Raw genomic sequence first — 22,063 nt, 5'->3', positions numbered from 1 at the left:
TAACAGAAAGCATCCCAGATTGAAGGTCTTTCAGTATTGGACAAATTATGTGCCATAAGTTATGGATGTAGATAGAATAAAAATAGAGAAACCTCAAGACAACTGTTTTCCTAGCAAATGCAATCGACAGCATTGGAAGAAATTTAAAGCATCCTACTGATCAAAATTTATTGGTCAAATGGTCTTGCTTTTGGATATAAGGCATAGGTCAGGTGAGTGATCTCAGATCCAATAGTGCTCTTGTTTTATTTTAAGGTTCCATCAAGCTTCAGAGTGCCATCAGAGGTATGTGTGCCAAAGTCCAAGACAGCAATGCGACACAGGAATGCTACTCAGACATTTACACAAGAAGATATTGCAACAGTTTGTATTTTTATTTTATTTATTACAGAATTATGGGTAATTGCATCTTAGTTGATACAGTTAATCTTTTTCTTTGTTGGTATCCAATTTTAGTTCGACTGATAGAATACCATAAGATCCTGTGTGATGCTACAATGTACAGCATCCATTAGAAGTCGGTTGTTATTGCAATTTGTCCTCAGCTATTTTGGAGGAATGTCATGAAACTTGGCAATACAATTCAGGGTCTTTTCTATAATCTGCAATTAATGTGCACCTGTTCCTAAAAACATTGCACTATAAAGTCATCTGAAAGGACAAAAAACTGCACTGTATGTTTCGAGGCTTACCTTTATCTTTTCTATTAAATCCCTCCACTGGTCAGAAAATGTTCCCATTTTTAGCTTACCTAGCTGATAGTGTGCTGTGAATCCATCAGCAATTGTAATTGTTTTAGCAGTAATAGATTAACTGCTAATGTTGCATTTTTTTTTTTCCTTTTCTGGGATGCCATATCCCCAGTCCAGGGTTAATATTCCCTTCCGCAATTAGTTCCAGAGAAGATGATCCAAGTCTAATATCTGACAGGGTGTGGGTTAGCACATGCACAAGAGTGGAGGAGGAAAGCCCTGCTTCCTCATCATTCTTACAAGAAGTCCACCCTCTCTTTCATGGGAGAGGACAAGGATCCCTGTTGCTTTGTATGATGCCCTCCCATTTGGAACAAAAGAACCACAAGTGACTTATATGGGCTTAAATGTAACTTACCACTTTACTTTTACATCACTTACAAGTGACTTATATGGGCTTAAATGTAACTTACCACTTTACTTTTACATCACTTACAAGTGACTTGTACAAAAAGGATTCAGATTTTATATGTAAATTAGGTATTTCACTTTTAAATGGATATGTTAATTAGGTGTTTACTTATAAATGAAGTTTACTTCATTTATTTAATATATAGGGTATACATTACTAATATTTGAAGTATATTTCACTTATAAGTGAAGTATAAGTGAAATATGAGTTATTCACTTACTAGTGAAGTACTAATGAAAGGTTATCCACCCTCCTCCTGCCCAGAATAAATGGTTGATAATGCCAAAGGTGGTATCACATGTGTGTTTAGATTGCTGCATTTTTCTCTTCAGTGGTTTGGAAAAATGTCTTTGAGTACACATGCACAAATTTTCTAGAATTTCTGTCTGTGATTAAAAAAAAGAAATAGGAAAGAGATAACAAGCTTGCATGTAATTTTCTCGACTCTTCACCCTATTGTTGATAACTAAAAACAACTGCTTCGATAACTGAAGTTTGGCAGGTGCCGATGTAAATAATACTGATCTGCAAAATGTTTGACTCGATGATTATGAGGTGTGAGATTATAAGGTCATCTCATCCGACGTATGAATTCCTGGTTCCCAAACAGCACTGCAGCAAATGATGTACCTGCCCAACTGCAAACTTTAGACTGAAAAAAATATAACACAATCTTGTATTCACAAATATGATAACCCCAAGATCATTGCTTGCAGCAGTTATCTTCAGATCGTGTGATCAGTTGCTGCACATATATTATTATGACTCAATGGTCTTAAAACCAGAAGAGTGAGAAGCATCAAACTATGTAAAATTCAATAAATAATTTATTTCACTAGAATACATAGTGAAAATTTATTTAAAAATGAACTTGAAGAATGTTATTGCTTGTTATCTGCTGCCATTCCATGTGGATAGACTCGTTTCCCTGGTGATGGCCTCACTAATCTAATGTCATCAATCAGAATTAGTTAGTCATTGCTTTAGGTATATTAGATTTATGTGTCGTAAGTTGGCATACCCATATGGTTCTTGTAACAATGTCTTGTATAATTACAAGAAGAATGAACTGTTTATTCAAGGGTTTTATTTGAAATAGAAGTACATGAGGAAGAAGAAAAAAATTGTATGATAACTGAACAATAACGAATGCAATTGTCCTGTATCTGCTGTCTCATACAGCTACAAATAAATACCATTCAGAATATATACCGTCTTACACTCTGACTTTACATGTTTCATCCTTCTTTCTCTAATAGCATAAAAAAAAATTCAAGTGTTTTTTTAAAATTTTTATTTTGTTGAAGTGGTTGCTTGTTTCTGGAAGAATACAACTATAACTTTGACAACAAGGGCTTGTATGTATATATGTATCATTTATAGCTAAAGTATTTGCCACAAAATGAACCTCTGTGACTATGACCGTCTTAACACATTAACCCCTGGCGACGAGTTAATGTGGCAGAATGTAGTAGCCTACTGCCGAGCTCTGTAGCATCATGGTCATGCATGATATACTAAATTGGGTGGTATTATTGAAAGGTAGACAGATATAGCTCTACAATGATACCAAATAATCTGGAATTTCTAGCTGTACTACAAAATACAGAGGGAAAACACTCATTTTTTGGACCCAATTTTTTTCTACCCAAAATTTGCCCATGGTCAGAATCCAATTTTGTGTCTGGATTTTAGACTTTTTGGTCACAGATCTAAGGCAAACTGGTATGAACTGCAAACAGACAGCTGAACCTTTGCAAAAAGTAGGAAAAGATGGGCATTTGGAATAAAGAGTGGTCTCGATAAAAAAATAATGGGTCCGTTTAGCAAAGATAAAAGAACTTTTACCCTTATGCTTATGCGCAAGCCAAATAGCCAATAAAAAACGATGTTTCTAACACAACTAGGCAGTATGTTATTGGAAGATCACCTGGAAGTTGGTGTTTTCGGATGTATTCAGAAATAGCTTTCAAAATGTCTTTCCTACTTGAATTTCAGGCAAAAATGACAAAAACCTCCAGGGTTTAATGTGTTAATCCCATTACCAACATGACACTATATAACTGCTACAAAGAAATTTGCTTTGAATCACTTAATCTTGCAAGCTAACATTACTTTTTCACCCATCTTTTTTTCTGTCTTTCACAGAGACACTATCACTATTACAAACCAGAGTATTTCTGATTACTTTTATTTTGATTGTGTTCGCAACTTCAGAGTAAAATAACACAAAAAGAGGACATTTATTTTTTATGTTAGGCCAGTGAGTATTGTGATTCACAGAAATATTCTTCAGGTCAGAAGCCTTTATATTTTTGTACATGGTCATTACTTGCCATATATACTAGGTTATGAGTCAGTTTGATTATAACTATGGTCCCCCCCCCCCCCCCCTTTTAGGGCCACATAAACCAAATTTCTCGTTGACCTTCCTTTAAGTCATTGTGCTTTTTGCGAGTAAAAAGCCATCTGCAAAGGGTGACATGGTCAGTGAGTTGGAGTTGCACTTCGTGAAAAAATAAAAAAATCAAATTTAATAGATGGATAGGCATAAAGATAAGAGAGATAAAGACAAAACCAACATATAATAAACATAATTGTATAGTTGAGTTGAATATGTACAAAAAAATTGATAAGTTACAATTTTGTCATTTTGATTTAATGAAATCCATAATGCTTAACATTTTTAATCCATTTATATAATAAATCATGCATTATATGTCATATATGGGGATAGAAATGGTAATCCAGAATAATGCAATTCACAATATCATGTAATATATTACTTCCAACAGTATTCTAATAAACAAAGTAAAGTCGATCAGGGTTCCTTGAGCCCATAAAAGCCTGGGGGAGGTGGCATCATTCCCTTCCCCAGGAACAACTAGCAGGCTGCGGTGCAGTCAGAAAAAAGTGGCACATGCACAATTGTGCGCATGCCACTATAATTAAACTCAACAAAAAAAGTAAAATTGACACTTCTGTGATTCATAGTGCTAATATCTTGTTCAAGCCCAAGAATTCATCTTCATCATCGGAGTTACTAAATAAAGTTCTAATTCCTCCACTATCATCAGTCGTCATAAACATCATCTGATTCCGATTCCACATCTGATTATCTTGAATGAAATCACTGAAGAGTTCGTCATCGACCATTCCAGCCGTTGCATTAGAAATACCACATTTCTTAAATTATTCTGATGTTCCCACACCGATATTAATTCAGTCCCTGGATGCTTCACGTTTCCTACCTTTGTAAATTCTTCAGGCCCTTCTGCTGTCTGCTTGTGCCACTTTTTATGCATATTTACCTTGAATAGGTTGTTTAAGCAAACATCCACAGGTTGTAATACTGACATTGTGATGACAGGGATCATAGCTTGGAATGTTTGATGCCACTGCAACTTTTGTTTCATAAACTGCATCAGTTTGCAATAATGGTTTTCCATTCAAATTTTCTTCAGATATCTGGTACTATCAACTAGAAATTACTTTTTCTTGCGTGTCTGTTTCTCTAACACACCAAATTTATGTTCTGCAAGCATTTTTTTTTTCAGCAAGCTATATAACCTTTAACTTAAATGCTGCATTGCACATATTACTTTTTCTTTTACCCGTAAGGGTGAAAGTTCCCAATTTTAGCAATTCAATTTATGATATATAAGTGACAGAGTGAACTGTATTTGACTGACTGTTCATAAACTGGGACTATCATTTATGTAGAGGTTGAGCTGGGTCTCTAAGAGACACTTTGATCATACAGACTTTGAAATCTCACCAGTGACCCCTTCATTGGAACAGGTGTCAGTTGCATGGTCTGATCAAAAGGGACTCGACAACTGTCAAGGCACACTCAAAGGATTGTCCACTGCGAGAAACATAGTGCTGCTAAAGGATTAAGGTCATATTATCTAATTAGCATCTCGATCAAAATATTTTGAATTGAGAAAATGACGCAAGTTTGCCTTTGCAAGCGAAGGCAGGAAGGTCAGATTTTTATTTTTTATATCTTGCTCTTTAAACAACCATTACTCTGCATTAATAAATGTTTTAGTAAAGGTCAACTTATAAGTGAGTATATATGGTAAGAACAATAGCTAATGGGTTTTGACGTGTTATTTTCATACTCGGTAATGAATAATTACTAGGGGGAGGGGTATGAAAAATTATTGGAATTATGATATTTGTAACTTTTCAAAAAAGCTGCATGGCAGAATTTGACTAAATTTGACAGCATACATGCATGAAGCTCTTTTGAATTTGTTCAAATGATTCTGAACTGCCATTAGATATGGCCACATTTACTAAGAATAGAAAAAACCATTAAACAACTGAAAAACCTGTCCGCAGAATTTTTGACAAAATTTGAAAGAAAGCATCCTGGTAAGATGGTCTTTTATATTTGTATAAATGATGCAGCTCTGCTGCCATCAAATATGGCCACTGTTACTAAATATAGAAAATCTTTAGATGATGGCTTCTCAAAAAGCACTCAACAGAATTAAACCAAATGGATTGATAGCATCCTGCCATGGAGGTCTTTTAATTTATTTTAGATGATGTCAATTCACCTTCAGATATGACTGTGATTACTAAAAATAGGAACACTTTCAGGAATGTGGAAGAAACAACTGGGGAAACTTAATGAATACAAGTATCATTATGGGAACAAAATACTTGTACTTAAACACACACACACACACAGAGTCTTGAACATGTTAACACATTAACCCCTGAGCCAAACAGCTAGGCAGTCCCCTGAAGCATACTTGCAGAGATCACCTAGAGCAGTGTTAGCCTTTCCAGTGCCTGTATCCCTGAGACTAGCTGACAGCAATTGGATTGCAGATTTTTATAGAGGGGCTACTTACAATAAAATTGTTATTATTTTATTTGCATTCATTTAATTCAGCTCAAATTTGGCACGGCAGTTCTCAATAAACTTACATACATAATGGTATAAATTTCATGCTACATGCAGAAATAAAACTAATGCATGATGGTGAAAACAAATGATGTACTTGCCAATTTGCTTCTCTTGCCGTGAATAATCGATAAAATCCATTATGAATTCACAAAGAATTATTAACACCATCAACACATGAAATAATTATATTTTATGTACACAAAAATTCCACTTGTCGTCTCTTGTAAACTAAACATCCTGTGAATACTGTACACAAATGGGCATATTTTATTTGCTCTTTACTTACCTTTCTTCCTAAGAATTCTCACTGAAATTTTTAAAACTAATAAAACACTTAACAAACCTTGAACTATGAACACTCATGTTAACAACGTATATTTCCCAAACATTTATTTAACGATTATTCAAAAGAAAAAGAAGCTCCACGAAATCAAATGCATTTGCATTAGGGTCTAAATCCGTTGCTGGTCCTTGGTAAGTTGGTATAGCCTCTTGTCAATGTGTCTTTTATCATTTACGATCATCGATCAGCTCTACTTTCATTTTCTTCTTCTTCTTCAACATTCTCATTTTCGTCACTACCGCTGTTATTTTCAGTAGCTTTTTCGATGTCACTATCAATCTCGTCTGATTAAGATCCAGAAAATTATCCATCAGAATCCGTCAAGAAAAAGTCTGCTCCTAGAGGCTGATTCTCATCAATTTGCATCATTTTGAAATCGAAATATTTTCACTAAATCAACTGATATCGAAGTGAAAAAAATTTCCCGCTGTTCAGCAATGTGCGCTCTATCTATGTAAGCTAAAATTTGATTGGTTAAACTGCCCGCATTAGTAGGAAATGGCTTTAAATCGACCAATGGTTTGCGCCGAGTTAACTCGTCGTGCGGGAGAAAGGCCTTGCTAAATACTGCCTCTTAAACTCGGCGCTCGGGAGACAAGCTATGCAAACTCAGCCACTTTAGCGAGGCTCGCGGGAGATCAGGGGTGTAAAGTACGACGAGTATACTCGTCGCCAGGGGTTAATGTGTTAACACATGAAAGGAAAATTATTACTTTAGAAGGATAAGTAAAAAGTTACTTGATTCAACGACAATGGAGAGATCTCAGATAATAGATATGGAGAACTGCAGTGTGAAGATGGAGTAAATGGAATGAGAATGATTCTGCAGTGTGAAGATGGAGTAAATGGAATGAGAATGATTCTGCAGTGGGAAGATGGAGTAAATGGAAATGAGAATGATTCTGCAGTGGGATGATGGAGTAAATGGAATGAGAATGATTCTGCAGTGTGAAGATGGAGTAAATGGAATGAGAATGATTCTGCAGTGGGAGGATGGAGTAAATGGAATGAGAATGATTCTGCAGTGGGAAGATGGAGTAAATGGAATGAGAATGATTCTGCAGTGTGAAGATGGAGTAAATGGAATGAGAATGATTCTGCAGTGGGAAGATGGAGTAAATGGAATGAGAATGATTCTGCAGTGGGAAGATGGAGTAAATGGAATGAGAATGATTCTGCAGTGTGAAGATGGAGTAAATGGAATGAGAATGATTCTGCAGTGGGAAGATGGAGTAAATGGAATGAGTGATTCTGCAGTGGGAAGATGGAGTAAATGGAATGAGTGATTCTGCAGTGTGAAGATGGAGTAAATGGAATGAGAATGATTCTGCAGTGGGAAGATGGAGTAAATGGAATGAGTGATTCTGCAGTGGGAAGATGGAGTAACTGGAATGAGTGATTCTGCAGTGTGAAGATGGAGTAAATGGAATGAGAATGATTCTGCAGTGGGACTTGGAGGAAATGGAATGAGAATTATTCTGCAGTGGGAAGATCGAGTAAATGGAATGAGAATGATTCTGCAGTGGGAAGATGGAGTAAATGGAATGAGAATGATTCTGAATGGCAAGCAATGTTTGTACCAAGATTTAAATGGCATTTTTTTAATAGCTTTGCAATGCGCATGCCGCTGATACTTTTTCATGATTAAGAAAAATAAAGTGTTAATGTACATCAGCATCACGTAGATTTCATTTGATAGTAAAGGACTGAGGTTGAAAAATTTCCTAAAAATGTGAATTTTTAATTCTTTTCAGTTGCAGAATATCGAAACTTTTGTTGCCCTAGAATGTTATATTTGGGATATAGCTATTGCTGTTTCTGTCTGTCTGTTTGTGCAGTCTCTCTGTCTGGAGCATATTGCTAAAACCATAAGGCATTTAAACAAAATTTGGTGTCAAGGTTATTATGTAGAGGTGCTTTGTCATAATTAGAATTTTATTCATTTGAAAGTTTTTGTTACTATGGAAACAACGTTAATGCAAGTTGGATGTTAGTTGAGAGTAGTAGACTATAGTGTCCATTCTGCAGGAATCTTATGTTCTTATGTAAGCATGGGGTCAAGTTATGTTAGTTCTATAGGGCTCTTGTTTGACTTTCAGCTAGGGCTTGTGTTTTGTGCAAAAAATGTTCCGAAGTTTCTGGTCTTGGTTTTCTATCCAAGTCCATTGAAATTTTGACTTGACATGCTGTTATTTAGTGCTTAATATTTGTTTATTTCAGTGCCAAAGTCAGAATGCTGGCACATCTTTGAATGTTGAAATGAACGAAGGCATCAGTGATCAGAAGCCGAATTACATGTTTGAATATGTAGACAAGATACAGACAGAGCCTGTCAAAAAGGATGATTCTTTGGAAACAGGTCATGATGTTGGCAGTAATGAAGTTCAACAGACTGGTTTTTCTGGTTCAAGAACAGAGGTGGATGCTCTGCATAGTAGTGTGGAAAGAATGGCTGTAGGTGAGGTAGAACACAATAGAATTTCTTTTCAAGCAATCCATGGCCATCAGCAAGAAGACACTGGATCAGAAACAGATCCATCTGGTTCAGGACTGGGAAGTAATGAAGGACAACAAGCAGTTCATACTGGTTCAGTATTTTGCATGGCCACCATGAAAGGTAATAGTGTGAGAGTGATTAACCAGGAGACTGTATCAAATAGAGCTGTCCTTAATGGAAAAAAACCTGGTATTGGAAAGCAAGAAGAGTTCATTACAGAAGACTTTTCAGAACCAGGTCCTCAAGCCAGAATTTGTGGAGGACAGCTGGCAGATAATAATAGTTCTAGAACAGAGGTGAATGATTCAGATGTTGACATGGAGGCAGTGGATGGGGAGGAGGTTGTGCAAAATGAAAGTCCAAGGGATCATCAAAATCTTAGTGAAGATGATGTGGAAGAAGATCAGGCAAAAAATCTGTTTAATTTTAATGACATTTCAGTAGAACGGCATCATACATTGATCTCTTTGGAGCAATTGGAACCTGAACAATCTGTCGATGTGCTGGACAATAATGTAAATGTTGAGCAAATTTTCAAATGCGCAGGCAAATCATTGACTGAAATTGAGAAGAAAGAAAGCAGTACCACAATGATAGATCTCTCCATGCCAGAGCCAGATTTAGATGATCAGTTTAATGAAATTGTAATGAAGGTGAAAACAGAACTTTTGGCAGTCAGTTCACAAGGTGACGGAACTAACGATGCCGAGTTAGGAGATGATGAAACTAATAGTGCACAAGATCAGATATATTTCATGGACAGTCAAGTAGAGAACATTCAAAATATCTTATTTAATCCAAATGTTAATTCCAATGGGTCCATGGGCATTACATCAGCAGGAGAATCAGGTGCTACTAATACTGTAGCAGTTTACAGGACTGAAGTTCCAGGTTTAGGTCATAAAGCTGGTCTTTCAGTGATGATTGACATGGAAGTGTCAGGTCCAGTTTCCCAAGGCAGAGACGACAGCCAACCTTCATCTGTAAATTCTCTTGATAACAAGGATTATGGCAGGGAAGAAGTGTCTGAAACAGGATCTGTCCTTATAGTAGAAAAGGTATCTGTCAAAGACTCCAGGAAACCCTATGTGTATGAAAATGGAACAGGTTCCAGTCTTAATAGTGTTGGATACCAACCAATCAAATCTGATGAGGAAGGACACGTTATTCAGGAGAAAAGTTCACAAGAATCAAATAATGCTACAATACAGCAAAACATAGAGTCGGTTGACATAAAGGAAAAAGTTCATGGATTGATAAATATTGTTTTGAAAAGTGTGGAAAATGTAGAGCTGAAGAATACTTCATTTCATCAGATGGTGGAGACATCAGATATGTTGATGCACATGGCATCAGTGGATGAAGGAACTAATGGCGTAACAGTTGCTCATAACCATAACATAGTGGATAATTCTCATTTGATCAAAGACATTACCTCCATTCAGCAGCAGTCGGTGTCTGTGGATGCAGTAGAAATGTACCAGGACGTGGCCTTTCATGAAAGAGAATCGAATATGGAAATATCAGATCCTGGAGAACAGTTGAACCATGTAGTAGAGACTGAAAAGGGATCTGACAACAATGGAGAAGTATTGGAAAAGGATTTCATCTTTGGTGAAAAAGAATTGTCTCAAGAAGTATCATATCCAGAAGGCATAAAGGATCTGGAGGTAGCCTCCTCCAAAATGGATTTTTCCACAGATGTATCTGAGGTGCAGGATGATACTGATGAACTAATTGCCTGTTTTGAAGAAGACTTTGCCAAAGAAGCATCTAATACAGGACAGCAAGATGATGACATTACCATGTCTGACAAATTTCTCCAAAAAATATTAGTCAGTGAAAAGGCAAAAGATCAAGGGGATACTTCCAGTAAACTTAATGTTTCATCTGGTCTTGAAGACAAATCAACCTCTGTACTATTGGATTCAAGAATAGAACTGGAGCAAGCAGTTTCTCTATCTCAAAAGGAATCTTCTGAGGATATCTCTAACTCAGAGGAAGACAATTTCAATGATATTGCTTCTTTTGAAGACCCCTCTTCAGAAGTAATGCCAAACCCAGAAGAGAAAATGGGACCTGGGCATGTGTCTGTTGGAAATAATGAACTTGAATTTGTATCAAATCTTGATGAGAAATCTACCACTGTACTATCTGTTCAAAGAAAGGAAAGAGACCAGGGAATTCCTTCATTTGAAAAGCAACCTTTTGAGGATATATCTAACCCTGAAGAAGATAGTTTAAAACATGTTGCTTCATTTGAAAAGAAGTCTTCAGAGGTAATAACAAATCCTGATGAGAAAATGGAACCTTGGCATATGTCGATTGAAAATAATGAACTTGAAGTTTTATCAAATCTAAATGAGAAATCTGCCACTGTACCATCTGATCAAGGAAAGGAAAGGAACCACACAGTTTCCCTATGTGAAAAGGAATTTTTTGAGGATATCTCTAACCCAGAAGGAGACAGATTGAAGCATGTTGCTTCTTTTGAAAAGGAGTCTTTGAAAGTAATATCAAATCCTAAAGAGAAAATGGAGCTGGGGCAAGTATCTGTGGTAAATAATGAAATTGAAGTTTTATCAGATCTTGATGAGAAATCTACCACTGTACTATCTGTTCAAAGAAAGGAAAGAGACCAGGGAATTCCCTCATTTGAAAAGGAACCTTTTGAGGATATATCTAACCCTGAAGAAGATAGTTTAAAACTTGTTGCTTCTTTTGAAAAGGAGTCTTCAGAGGTAATACCAAATCCTGAAGAGAAATTGGAACCTGGGCATGTGTTGATTGAAAATAATGAACTTGAAGTTTTATCAGATCTAGATGAGAAATCTGCCACTATACTGTCTGATCCAGGAAAGGAAAGGGACCATGCTGTCACCTTGTTTGAAAAGGGATCTTTTCAGGATATATCGAATCCTGAAGAAGACAATTTCAGAAAGGTTGCTTCTTTTGAAGAGAAGTCTTCAGAAGTAATATCAAATCCTGAAGCGAAAATGGAACCTGGGCATGTGTCCATTGAAAATAATGAACATTTATCAGATCTTAATGAGAAATCTACCCCTGCTGTACTATATAATCAAGGAAAGGGACTGAACCACACAGTTTCCCTATGTGAAAAAGATTCTTTTGAGGATATCTCTAATTCTGAAGGAGACAGAGTCATAGATATTGCTTCATTTGAAAAGGAGTCTTCAGAAGTAACATCAAATCCTGAAGAGAAAATGGAGCTGGGGCAAGTATCTGTGGTAAATAATGAAATTGAAGTTTTATCAGATCTTGATGAGAAATCTACCACTGTACTATCTGTTCTAGGAAAGGAAAGAGACCAGAGAATTCCCTCATTTGAAAAGGAAACTTTTGAGGATATATCTAACCCTGACGAAGATGGTTTAAAACTTGTTGCTTCTTTTGAAAAGGAGTCTTCAGAGGTAATAACAAATCCTGAAGAGAAAATGGAACCTAGGCATATGTTGATTGAAAATAATGAACTCAAAGTATTATCAGATCTTGATGAGAAATCTGCCACTGTAGTGTCTGATCCAGGAAAGGAAAGAGACCATGCTGTCACCTTGTTTGAAAAGTCATCTTTTCAGGATATATCAAATCCTGAAGAAGACAATTTCAGAAAGGTTGCTTCTTTTGAAGAGAAGTCTTCAGGAATACTATCAAATCCTGAAGCGAAAATGGAACCTGGGCATGTGTTCATTGAAAATAATGAACATTTATCAGATCTTGAAGACAAATCTACCACTGTACTGTCTGGTCCAGGAAAGGAAAGGAACCACACAGTTTTCCTATGTGAAAAGGAATTGGTTGAGGATATCTCCAAAGCTGATGGAGACAGATTGAAACATGTTGCTTCTTTTGAAAAGGAGTCTTTGGAAGTAATATCAGATCCTGAAGAGAAAATAGAACCTGGGCATATGTCCATTGAAAATAATGAACTTGAAGTTTTATCAGATCTTGATGAGAAATCTGCCACTGTACTATCTGACCCAGGAAAGGAAAGGGACCATGCTGTCACCTTGTTTGAAAAGGCATCTTTTCAGGATATATCAAATCCTGAAGAAGACAATTTCAGAAAGGTTGCTTCTTTTGAAGAGAAGTCTTCAGAAGTAATGTCAAATCCTGAAGAGAAAATGGAACCTGGGCATGTGTTTATTGAAAATAATGAACTTGAATATTTATCAGATCTTGATGAGAAATCTACCACTGTACAATATAATCAACGAATGGGAAGGAACCACACAGTTTCCCTATGTGAAGAAGATTCTTTTGAGGATACATCTAATCCTGAAGGAGACAGAGTCAAAGATATTGCTTCTTTTGAAAAGGACTCTTCAGAAGTAACGTCAAATCCTGAAGAGAAAATGGAGCTGGGGCAAGTATCTGTGGAAAATAATGAAATTGAAGTTTTATCAGATCTTGAAGAAAAATCTACCACTGTATTATCTGTTCAAGGAAAGGAAAGAGACCAGGGAATTCGTTCATTTGAAAAGCAACCTTTTGAGGATATATCTAACCCTGAAGAAGATAGTTTAAAACTTGTTGCTTGTTTTGAAAAGGAGTCTTCAGAGGTAATAACAAATCCTGAAGAGAAAATGGAACCTAGGCATATGTTGATTGAAAATAATGAACTTGAAGTTTTATCAGATCTAGATGAGAAATCTATCACTGTACTATCTGATCAAGGAAAGGAAAGGGACCACACAGTTTCCCTATGTGAAAAGGAATTTTTTGAGGATATCTCTAACCCTGAAGGTGTCAGATTCAAAGATCTTGCTTCTTTTGAAAAGGAGCCTTCCGAAATAATATCAAATCCTGAAGAGAAGATGGAACCTGGGCATGTGTTTATTGAAGATAATGAACTTGAATTTTTATCAGATCTTAGTGAGAAATCTACCAGTGTACTATCTGTTCAAGGAAAGGAAAGAGACCAGAGAATTCCGTCATTTGAAAAGGAATCCATTGAGGATATCTCTAACCCTGAAGAAGATAGTTTAAAACTTGTTGCTTCTTTTGAAAAAGAGTCTTCAGAGGTAATAACAAATCCTGAGGAGAAAATGGAACCTGGGCATATGTTGATTGAAAATAATGAACTCAAAGTATTATCAGATCTTGATGAGAAATATACCACTGTACTATCTGATCCAGGAAAGGAAAAGGACCATGCTGTCACCTTGTTTGAAAAGGCATCTTTTCAGGATATATCAAATCCTGAAGAGGACAATCTCAGAAAGGTTACATTTTTTGAAGAGGAGTCTTCAGAAGTAATATCAAATCCTGAAGCAAAAATGGAACCTGGGCATGTGTCTATTGAAAATAATGAACATTTATCAGATCTTGATGAGAAATCTGCAAAAGGGGAAGGAAAAGGTGCTGGACTTTTGAATGACATAAGTCCTGATGCTGATAAAAAGTGTAGCAACTCTCACTCTCATGAGAAAACAGATGAAATTTACACTGCAGTTTGTCACGATCAAGCACAAAAAAGGCAGTCAATCTCTCAGCTTGAAACTAAACATAAGATGGAAATTTCTGAGGATGACCATAGTTTTTCGGATCAGTCAAACACTGGAGATATTAGAGAAGGCACTTTTCAGCAAGGTTGTTCACAAGACTTGTTTGAAAATTTGAGTCCGAGGAATGTCAGCAGAATTGGTTGTTCAGACATGATATATGGAATAGCATCAGCTGATTTGAAGAGTGTTGAAAATGTGGAGTCAGTCAGCAAGTCAGGCAGAAAGAGAAAACTGTCTCAGATTTTTCAGGAAAATGATGCTGATGATGATGATAATGGTCATATCCCAACAGTAGTGCCTTTAAAGAAAATGTTACTGCCCACAGAAAATGAACATAGTGGAAAGAGTTGTTCTAAAGATGAAGTCATCAAAGATGAATCAGTGGTGCATATGGATTGGTATGAGATGGAGTCATTGTTGGAACATAAGATGATTGATACTAAAGTTTGTGTTGAAAATGACACAGTGTATAGTTCTGGTTGTGCCATCAGTTCTGTTCAAAACACAGATTCATCTAAACAGCAGTTTTTGCCTGAGAATGGCAGAGAAATTGAAAATAATCATATTAGAAAATACTTTCCTGGAGAAGACCAGACAACATTACTGATTGATTGTGGAGGAAAAACATCAGAATTCAAAGATAATGGTACACATGATAAAGGAGCCACTTGTATTGTAGACACTGTAGATGATTCTGGTTCTTCCATGAATTTGACAAGTAAAACAAACTCCAATGAACAACAGTATTTGCCTGAGAATCATTTGGAGACAGAAGAAGAGTTTGCATATGGAAACAGGATATCTTCTAAAGAAATTTCAGACACTGAGGACCATGAAAGGCTAAAAGACCTTACTTTTAATGTTGTTGTGAATGATGGAGATTGTACTGAGGCATTAAGGGTATTATCTTCCACGGGGGAATTTCAGATAATTGATATGGAAGGTCTTTCAAGTAGAGAGTTTAAGGCAGATTCAGTGGCAGTTATGAGTGATGCAGATGCTGAATTGTCAGAAATTGCAGGTGTTGAAGGTGTTAAATTATCGGAACTTGTCAGTGATAAAGATACTCAGTCATCAAAGCCTGCCAGTGATAGAGATGCAGAATTATCAGAACTTGTCAGTGATGAAGATGTGAAATCAGAACTTGTCATGGATGAAGACGTTGATTCATTAGAACTTGTTAGTAATAAAGATGCTGAATCATCAGAACTTGACTGTGTTAAAGGTGTTAGGTCATCAGCACTTTTTGAGGATGATGCTATTGAATCTTCAGAACTTGTCAGTGATAAAGATGAGAAATCAAAACTTGTCAAAAATAAAGATGCTGAATCATCAGAACTTGTCATGGATAAAAATGTTGAATCATCAAAACTTGTCATTGACAATAAAACTGAATCTTCAGAACATGTCAGTGAAAATAATGTTGAATCACCAGAACTTGTCAAGGATAAAGATGCTGAATCATTGGAACTTGTCACTGATAAAGTTGCTGAATTATCAAAAAATTTCAAAAATCAAGATGCTGAATCATCAGAACTTGTCATGGATAAAGATGCTGAATCATCAGAACTTGTCAGTGATAAAGATGCTGAATCATCAGAATGTCTCGATAAAAATGCTGAATCATCAGAACTTGCCATGGATAAAAATGCTGAATCATCAGAACTTGCCATGGATAAAAATGCTGAATCATCAGAACTTGTCATGGATAAAAATGCTAAATCATCAGAACATGTCAGTGAGAATGATGTTGAATCATCAGAACTTGTCATGGATAATGATGCTGAATCATCAGAACTTGTCATGGATAAAAATGCTGAATCATCAGAACATGTCAGTGAGAATGATGTTGAATCTTTAGAACATGTCAGCAATAAAGATGCTGAATCATCAGAACTTGTCAAAAATAAAGATGCTGAATCATCAGAACTTTTCATGGATAAAAATGTTGAATCATCAGAACTTCTCAGTGATAAAGATGCTGAATCATCAGAACTTGTCATGGATAATGATGCTGAATCGTCAGAACTTGTCATGGATAAAAATGCTGAATCATCAGAATGTGATAGTGATGATGATATTGAATCTTCAGAACTTGTTAGTGATAATAATGCTGGATCACCAGAACTTGTCAAGGATAAAGATGCTGAATCATTAGAACTTGTCAGTGATAATGATGCTGAATCATCAGAACTTATGATGGATAAAAATGTTGAATCATCAGAACTTGTTGGTGATAAAAATGCTGAATCATCAGAACTTCTGAATAATAAAGATGCTGAATCATCAGAACTTGGCATGGATATTGATGCTGAATTGTCAGAACTTGTCATAGATAAAAATGTTGAATCATCAGAACTTGTCATGGATAAAAATGCTGAATCATCAGAACTTGTCAGTGATAAAGATGCTAAATCATCAGAATCTGTCATGGATAAAGATGCTGAATCATCAGAACTTGTCAGTGATAAAGATGCTAAATCATCAGAACTTGTCATGGATAAAGATGCTGAATCGTCAGAACTTGTCATGGACAAAAATGCTGACTCCTCAGAACATATCAGTGATAATGATGCCAAATCTTCAGAATGTGTCAGCAATACAGATGCTGAATCATCAGAACTTGTCTTGGATAAAAATGCTGAATCATCAGAATGTGTCAGTGATAATGATATTGAATCTTCAGAACTTGTCAGTGATAATAATGCTGGATCACCAGAACTTGTCAAGGATAAAGATGCTGAATCATTAGAACTTGTCAGTAATAAAGATGCTGAATCATCAGAACTTGTCATGGATAAAACTGCTGAATCATCAGAATTTGACATGGATAAAGATGCTGAATCATTGAAACTTGTCAGTGATAAAGATGCCAAACTTTCAGTACTTGTCATGGATAAAGATGCTAAATCATCAGAACTTGTCAGGGATAAAGATGTTGAATCTTCAGAACTTGTCTGTGACAAAGATTCTGAATTATCAGAACATTGTAGTGGTACAAATTCAGTGTCATCAGAATATGGTAATAGTGGCAGTGTAGAGAATGATCTTTATATGAATGATTCTTGCATAAAGGCCAACCCTGAAAGCCTAGATCATCTTCAGGATGAAGAAACTACACGCATTATCAAACCACATGATCAATCAGATGGAAGCAACCAAAGGAGTGGTGACCTGCACACTGAACCAGCTATGCAGCCAGGTTTAGATACTGCTAATGAGAAAGCTTGTGAGAAGAGAGGATGTGGAAAGGAGATTGCTAGAGATGTAGATGAACTGTCAGTGCAGCCAGAAAATAGAGATAAGCAAGGAGAGATTATGCAGCTCACTGACAAAAGTAAGTAGTGGATGTACACAATTATTAGCCTTGTCCAGTTGTAAACAACATAGGCTCTGATATAACATCAAGAGGTGGTAGCACAGGGCCTATGTTGTTTGTTCTACTGGTTATACGTAACAAACTGCATAGACCCAGATCTACTGGTGCATCATGTGACAGCAGATCTGGGTCTGTGCAGTTTGTAAGAGATCATGCTGAGAATTGAATTGCCTGAGCTAACAGCTGCATTTTAGGGCAAAGAATAGTTCAGTGAAATGTCGCAAAAAAATTTGCACCTGTATAATCTGTCCACCTCTGCAGACTGACTACATATTTTGATCCCAGTGTGGCTGTTGTAGTACAAACAAGACCTCTGTATACAAGCCACCTCTATAAAATATCAGATGTTTGGGTCCATTCAGTGCTAAGTTTACACACTTTTCACTGTACATGTAATTGGAAAGGCTAAGTGTGATTTCCAAGTTACCATGTTAAATATTCCAGAGGTCGCCAGGTGTCACCTTGGACATTGTACAAGATGACATTTATAGGAGACTGGATTTTTAAAAAAATGTATACATAATGTTCATTGTTCAGGGTATTGTGAATGTTTTGGATCATTCTGAACTGTTTTTATATTGACATGTCACTAATCATTGAATTCGTAGATTTATCATATAAATTATTTTAAAAATGTCAAGCATTGTGGATTTTAGTCGATTTAGTTAGAACAAATAGTTAAAGTTCATTTATTTGTGACGTATTCTACTTGGTAACACAATTATATTTTTACACAGTTTTTTTGTTAATTTTGTTATCTTCCTACCTATCTAATGATCCAGTTGGGCTTATTTATTTTTCCAAAGTACAACTCTATCTCACTGACGACAAGTTACTCCTTTATACTTTGTATACTTTGCAAACTGAAAAAAATAACACTTTTGCATCCAGTTCGTGCCAACATCAAGATATGACAAAGCAGTTTCGGTTTATACAAATTTAATACAACTTCTTTTTAATCGGGTAACTAATCATTAAGATTGACAGGTACCCGGTGGATGTTTACTAAAATTTTCACAGCTCTACACATAAAGATTCTTTCCAGCTTAGACTTTCGAGGCCAATGCCTCAACTAGACCTACTTTTGCTTATTTACTCATCTGTGGTCAGAGAACATGCACAGAGGTTTGGCAAAAGACAAAGAATCAACAAGGCAAACTAACCATTAGTCCGTCCCTTTTTTTTCTACTCTGAGACCCTTAGAAGCATTAAGCGATAGGGTTCATTCCTCTCCTGGCCTGCAAAGCCAAGCCCCTCCCTCCCCCCTCCCCCCCCCCTCCCCCCGGTGCCACAGCTTCATATGAGGTGATTTGGTTGAGGTCAGTTGCTTGCATCACTGTTGAATCAAAGGATTTGAGTCAAAAGCCTTGTCCTTTGTGACTATAGCATCAAACAGGGGCTACCCTTAGTCTTCTGAAAGTAAGAGTTGTTCTGTGCTGTTTCTCTGCTGTGGCTGTTGGAGGCTGTAGCAATGACATCCAGACATGCATTGTCTAAGCGCCTTCACTTCTCAGAGATGTTGCATTGGACACTTAAATGGTTTGGCTAAAGCATAACAAAGATCTTCTTTGGGCTGCACCAATAGAATCCGAGATTTATTTAGCAGGATTTTAAAGACCACCAACATAAGTCCCTTTTGTGTCAGTTACTGGCATGTTGAAACCAGCCAATAGACCTATGTAATAGTTAAGTTTCCAAAAGAAGGGAATGCAACCACAACAGCAAAGTAGCCAACCCTCCTAGAAGCCCACTCCACAACAACCATACTTAAGATAGAGAAGCCGTAGTGGCAGGGGTAAGGTGAGGAAGTCTACCATCTCCTATCTCTTTTCGACGAAGAGAGGGTGCCTCTTTTGACACCTGATCTCATTTGCATTGAATCCCTCTTCCCTTTAATACAAGTAGGTGCTTGAATGGCCCTCTTTTCTGTGACCTGGTCCAGTGTCATGGAAGATTGGTGGGTCCTTTCTTTACTAAAGGCAGGTTTAAGTCTGCAGTTAACAGAATTCTCTCTCTTAAGCAGACTCAGACAGCTATGTCAAATTTAATCAAGTTCAAGGAAAAAGCACACATTCTTTTTTAGTAGAACACCATAGACAGTGTTCAAAACATACTTGCCAACATTCAGCTCACCAATATTTCTGGTCCCCAGAAAGGGCAGAAAACTGAGGTTGATTATGGATGTTTTTCCTTTTCACAAATTTCTGTGAGAGGAAGCCTTGAGAATGGATACTGCATTAGTTTGAAATACCAGACATGGTATTACACAGGAAGTTCCATATATGTCACCTTCAGTTTATTCTTTTAGTGATCTGGAAACCACACAAGAATTATGTCAGATCAAATTTTCTCAAAGGTCAGCTGTCCAGTACCACCTCAAGTGGTGGCACAATCAAAACAAGTTTATGATGTGTCATATTGGAGGCGGGGGGGGGGGGGGGGGGCTCATTGAGAATCAAAATTCGTTCTTGAAAGTACAGAAAAATGCAAACAGTTTATTATCATTTTGGAGAAGTGATCGCGTATGAATAATACAAGATGATCATGGAGTGGCTCATGAAATTTTGTATATATTTTTCTTGTACACGAAAAAATAGCTTTTTCTTCTTAAAAGTACGAAAACTAATATGTAAAAATGTTTATTCTGGGATTGCATAGAGCTTCTCCACTGTCCCAAACTGCGACTTTTTTCCCTTTTTGGCGGCAAAATATACCATCTGCTGATTTATTTTTATTGGTTACATTGCTGGCTGTTTCAACTTGTATATACAACTATTGGTTTGGAGTTGAGAAATTCAAAGGCCCCATGAAAGGAAGCCAAAAAATTGATATAAAATGCACTGAAATTTATCAGATGTTACATAAACAAATTGACAAACCATCTTAACAGTACATTGTTGTATCGTAATCCAGCATGAGTATTTTGTGAGATATCAGCTTTTGTTGTTGGCATTTTTGGTAGTGGAGGTCAACTGGTCAAGGCATTATATTGTAATCTATCTTTTGTTGGAGTTTTGACTGCTCGCTAGTAATTAATATATTTACATAGACTGACATCTGTATGTGGATGGTAAGTAAAATTCCTCTTCTTTTCACTCAGAAATAAATCCTTTAGAACACTCACAGAAGACTGCATCTCTATTGTCTGTTGACCCTTTGTTAAATTTCTGATGCATGCGTGGAAGGCAGCACCACTAATGTAAACAAATTTTTTTACTTAAAAAAACCCCATCTTGTTGGACTATTCAGTAGGCAGGGAGGAACAGTAGCTACAGTGAACCAATGACAGCCAATTCTTTTTTTAAAAATGTACATGGATAAAATAGTTTGCTGAAATTTCAAAGAAAACAGATTACCTTTGAAGCACCAATTGTTATGAAAATGTACTCATTAAATGGGAGAAGAAAAAAAATCAGTCTCAATCATGCAATACAATTATTTGATGTTGCCACCACGATAAGAAACGAGTATTTGTTTGGTTCTCAAAAGCTGTCCTTTAGTGGTGACTTCAATAACACATGCACCCTTCATCAAAGAAAGCTGACTACAGTCTTCAAAAACAAGTCAGTACCAAACTTAAATAAAAACAATGGAATCAGATGGATTTGTTTCAATTTCCAATGTGACTGGAACACATTTACTGTGCTGTGGAAGTCTCCTTTTTGCAGGGAAGTAAAAAGGAAAAAGTTTATGCTTATGAATGCTACTAATGGCGACTTAAAACGCAAACTGACTTTTACCATCTTGGGATGTACTGAACAGTAAAAATGCTTCATCATCTGTTACATGATTGTGCTATGATTTTCCAGTGATTCAGACCTATATGACCTGTGACAAAATTATTGAATATTTTAAATCTGTGTGTGCATATTTTCAGATGAAATTACATGTCTTGTGGATTCAGTGTATGTGATGAGATTCACAGGTGAGTACAGTGTTGATACTCTGTTCATGCTAATACATTAAACATGTATATATCAACAGTATACACGTATATGTAAAGTAAACTATTACATATGCCTTCTCTATTTTCACTACTAGTGTATTTCTCATTTAATATGCATCGATTTTAGAATGAAGCACGTATTGTACTACCTGCAATTATTACCTCTCCCCTGCCCGCCCGCAAATTTTTTGGGTTACATGTTAACTGACCTGGCTGCTTATAACATGGTTCGGTCTATAACACAGTTCAGTCCTATGGATCCCAACTACTGTGTTATAGCGG

The 22,063-nt window shown here is 36.4% G+C and overlaps 1 protein-coding gene across 1 annotated transcript in view; it reads left to right on the top strand.

Annotated features, from left to right (window-relative positions):
- Positions 1–22,063, top strand: part of LOC149782856 (uncharacterized) — a 233,243-nt gene that overhangs the window by 82,306 nt on the left and 128,874 nt on the right. The window contains exons 9-11 of the mRNA XM_089934391.1: positions 256–363; positions 8,655–17,793; positions 21,713–21,760. Coding sequence (XP_089790517.1) covers positions 256–363; positions 8,655–17,793; positions 21,713–21,760 — 9,295 coding nt within the window. The remainder of the gene's footprint in view (positions 1–255; positions 364–8,654; positions 17,794–21,712; positions 21,761–22,063) is intronic.

The sequence above is a fragment of the Sinohyriopsis cumingii genome, chromosome 15 (assembly GCF_028554795.1).
Source record: "Sinohyriopsis cumingii isolate HCF-2022 chromosome 15, ASM2855479v2, whole genome shotgun sequence".
Taxonomy (NCBI): domain Eukaryota; kingdom Metazoa; phylum Mollusca; class Bivalvia; order Unionida; family Unionidae; genus Sinohyriopsis; species Sinohyriopsis cumingii.
Note: the sequence above shows the minus strand (reverse complement) of the source record. Positions and strands in the feature narration are given on the sequence as shown.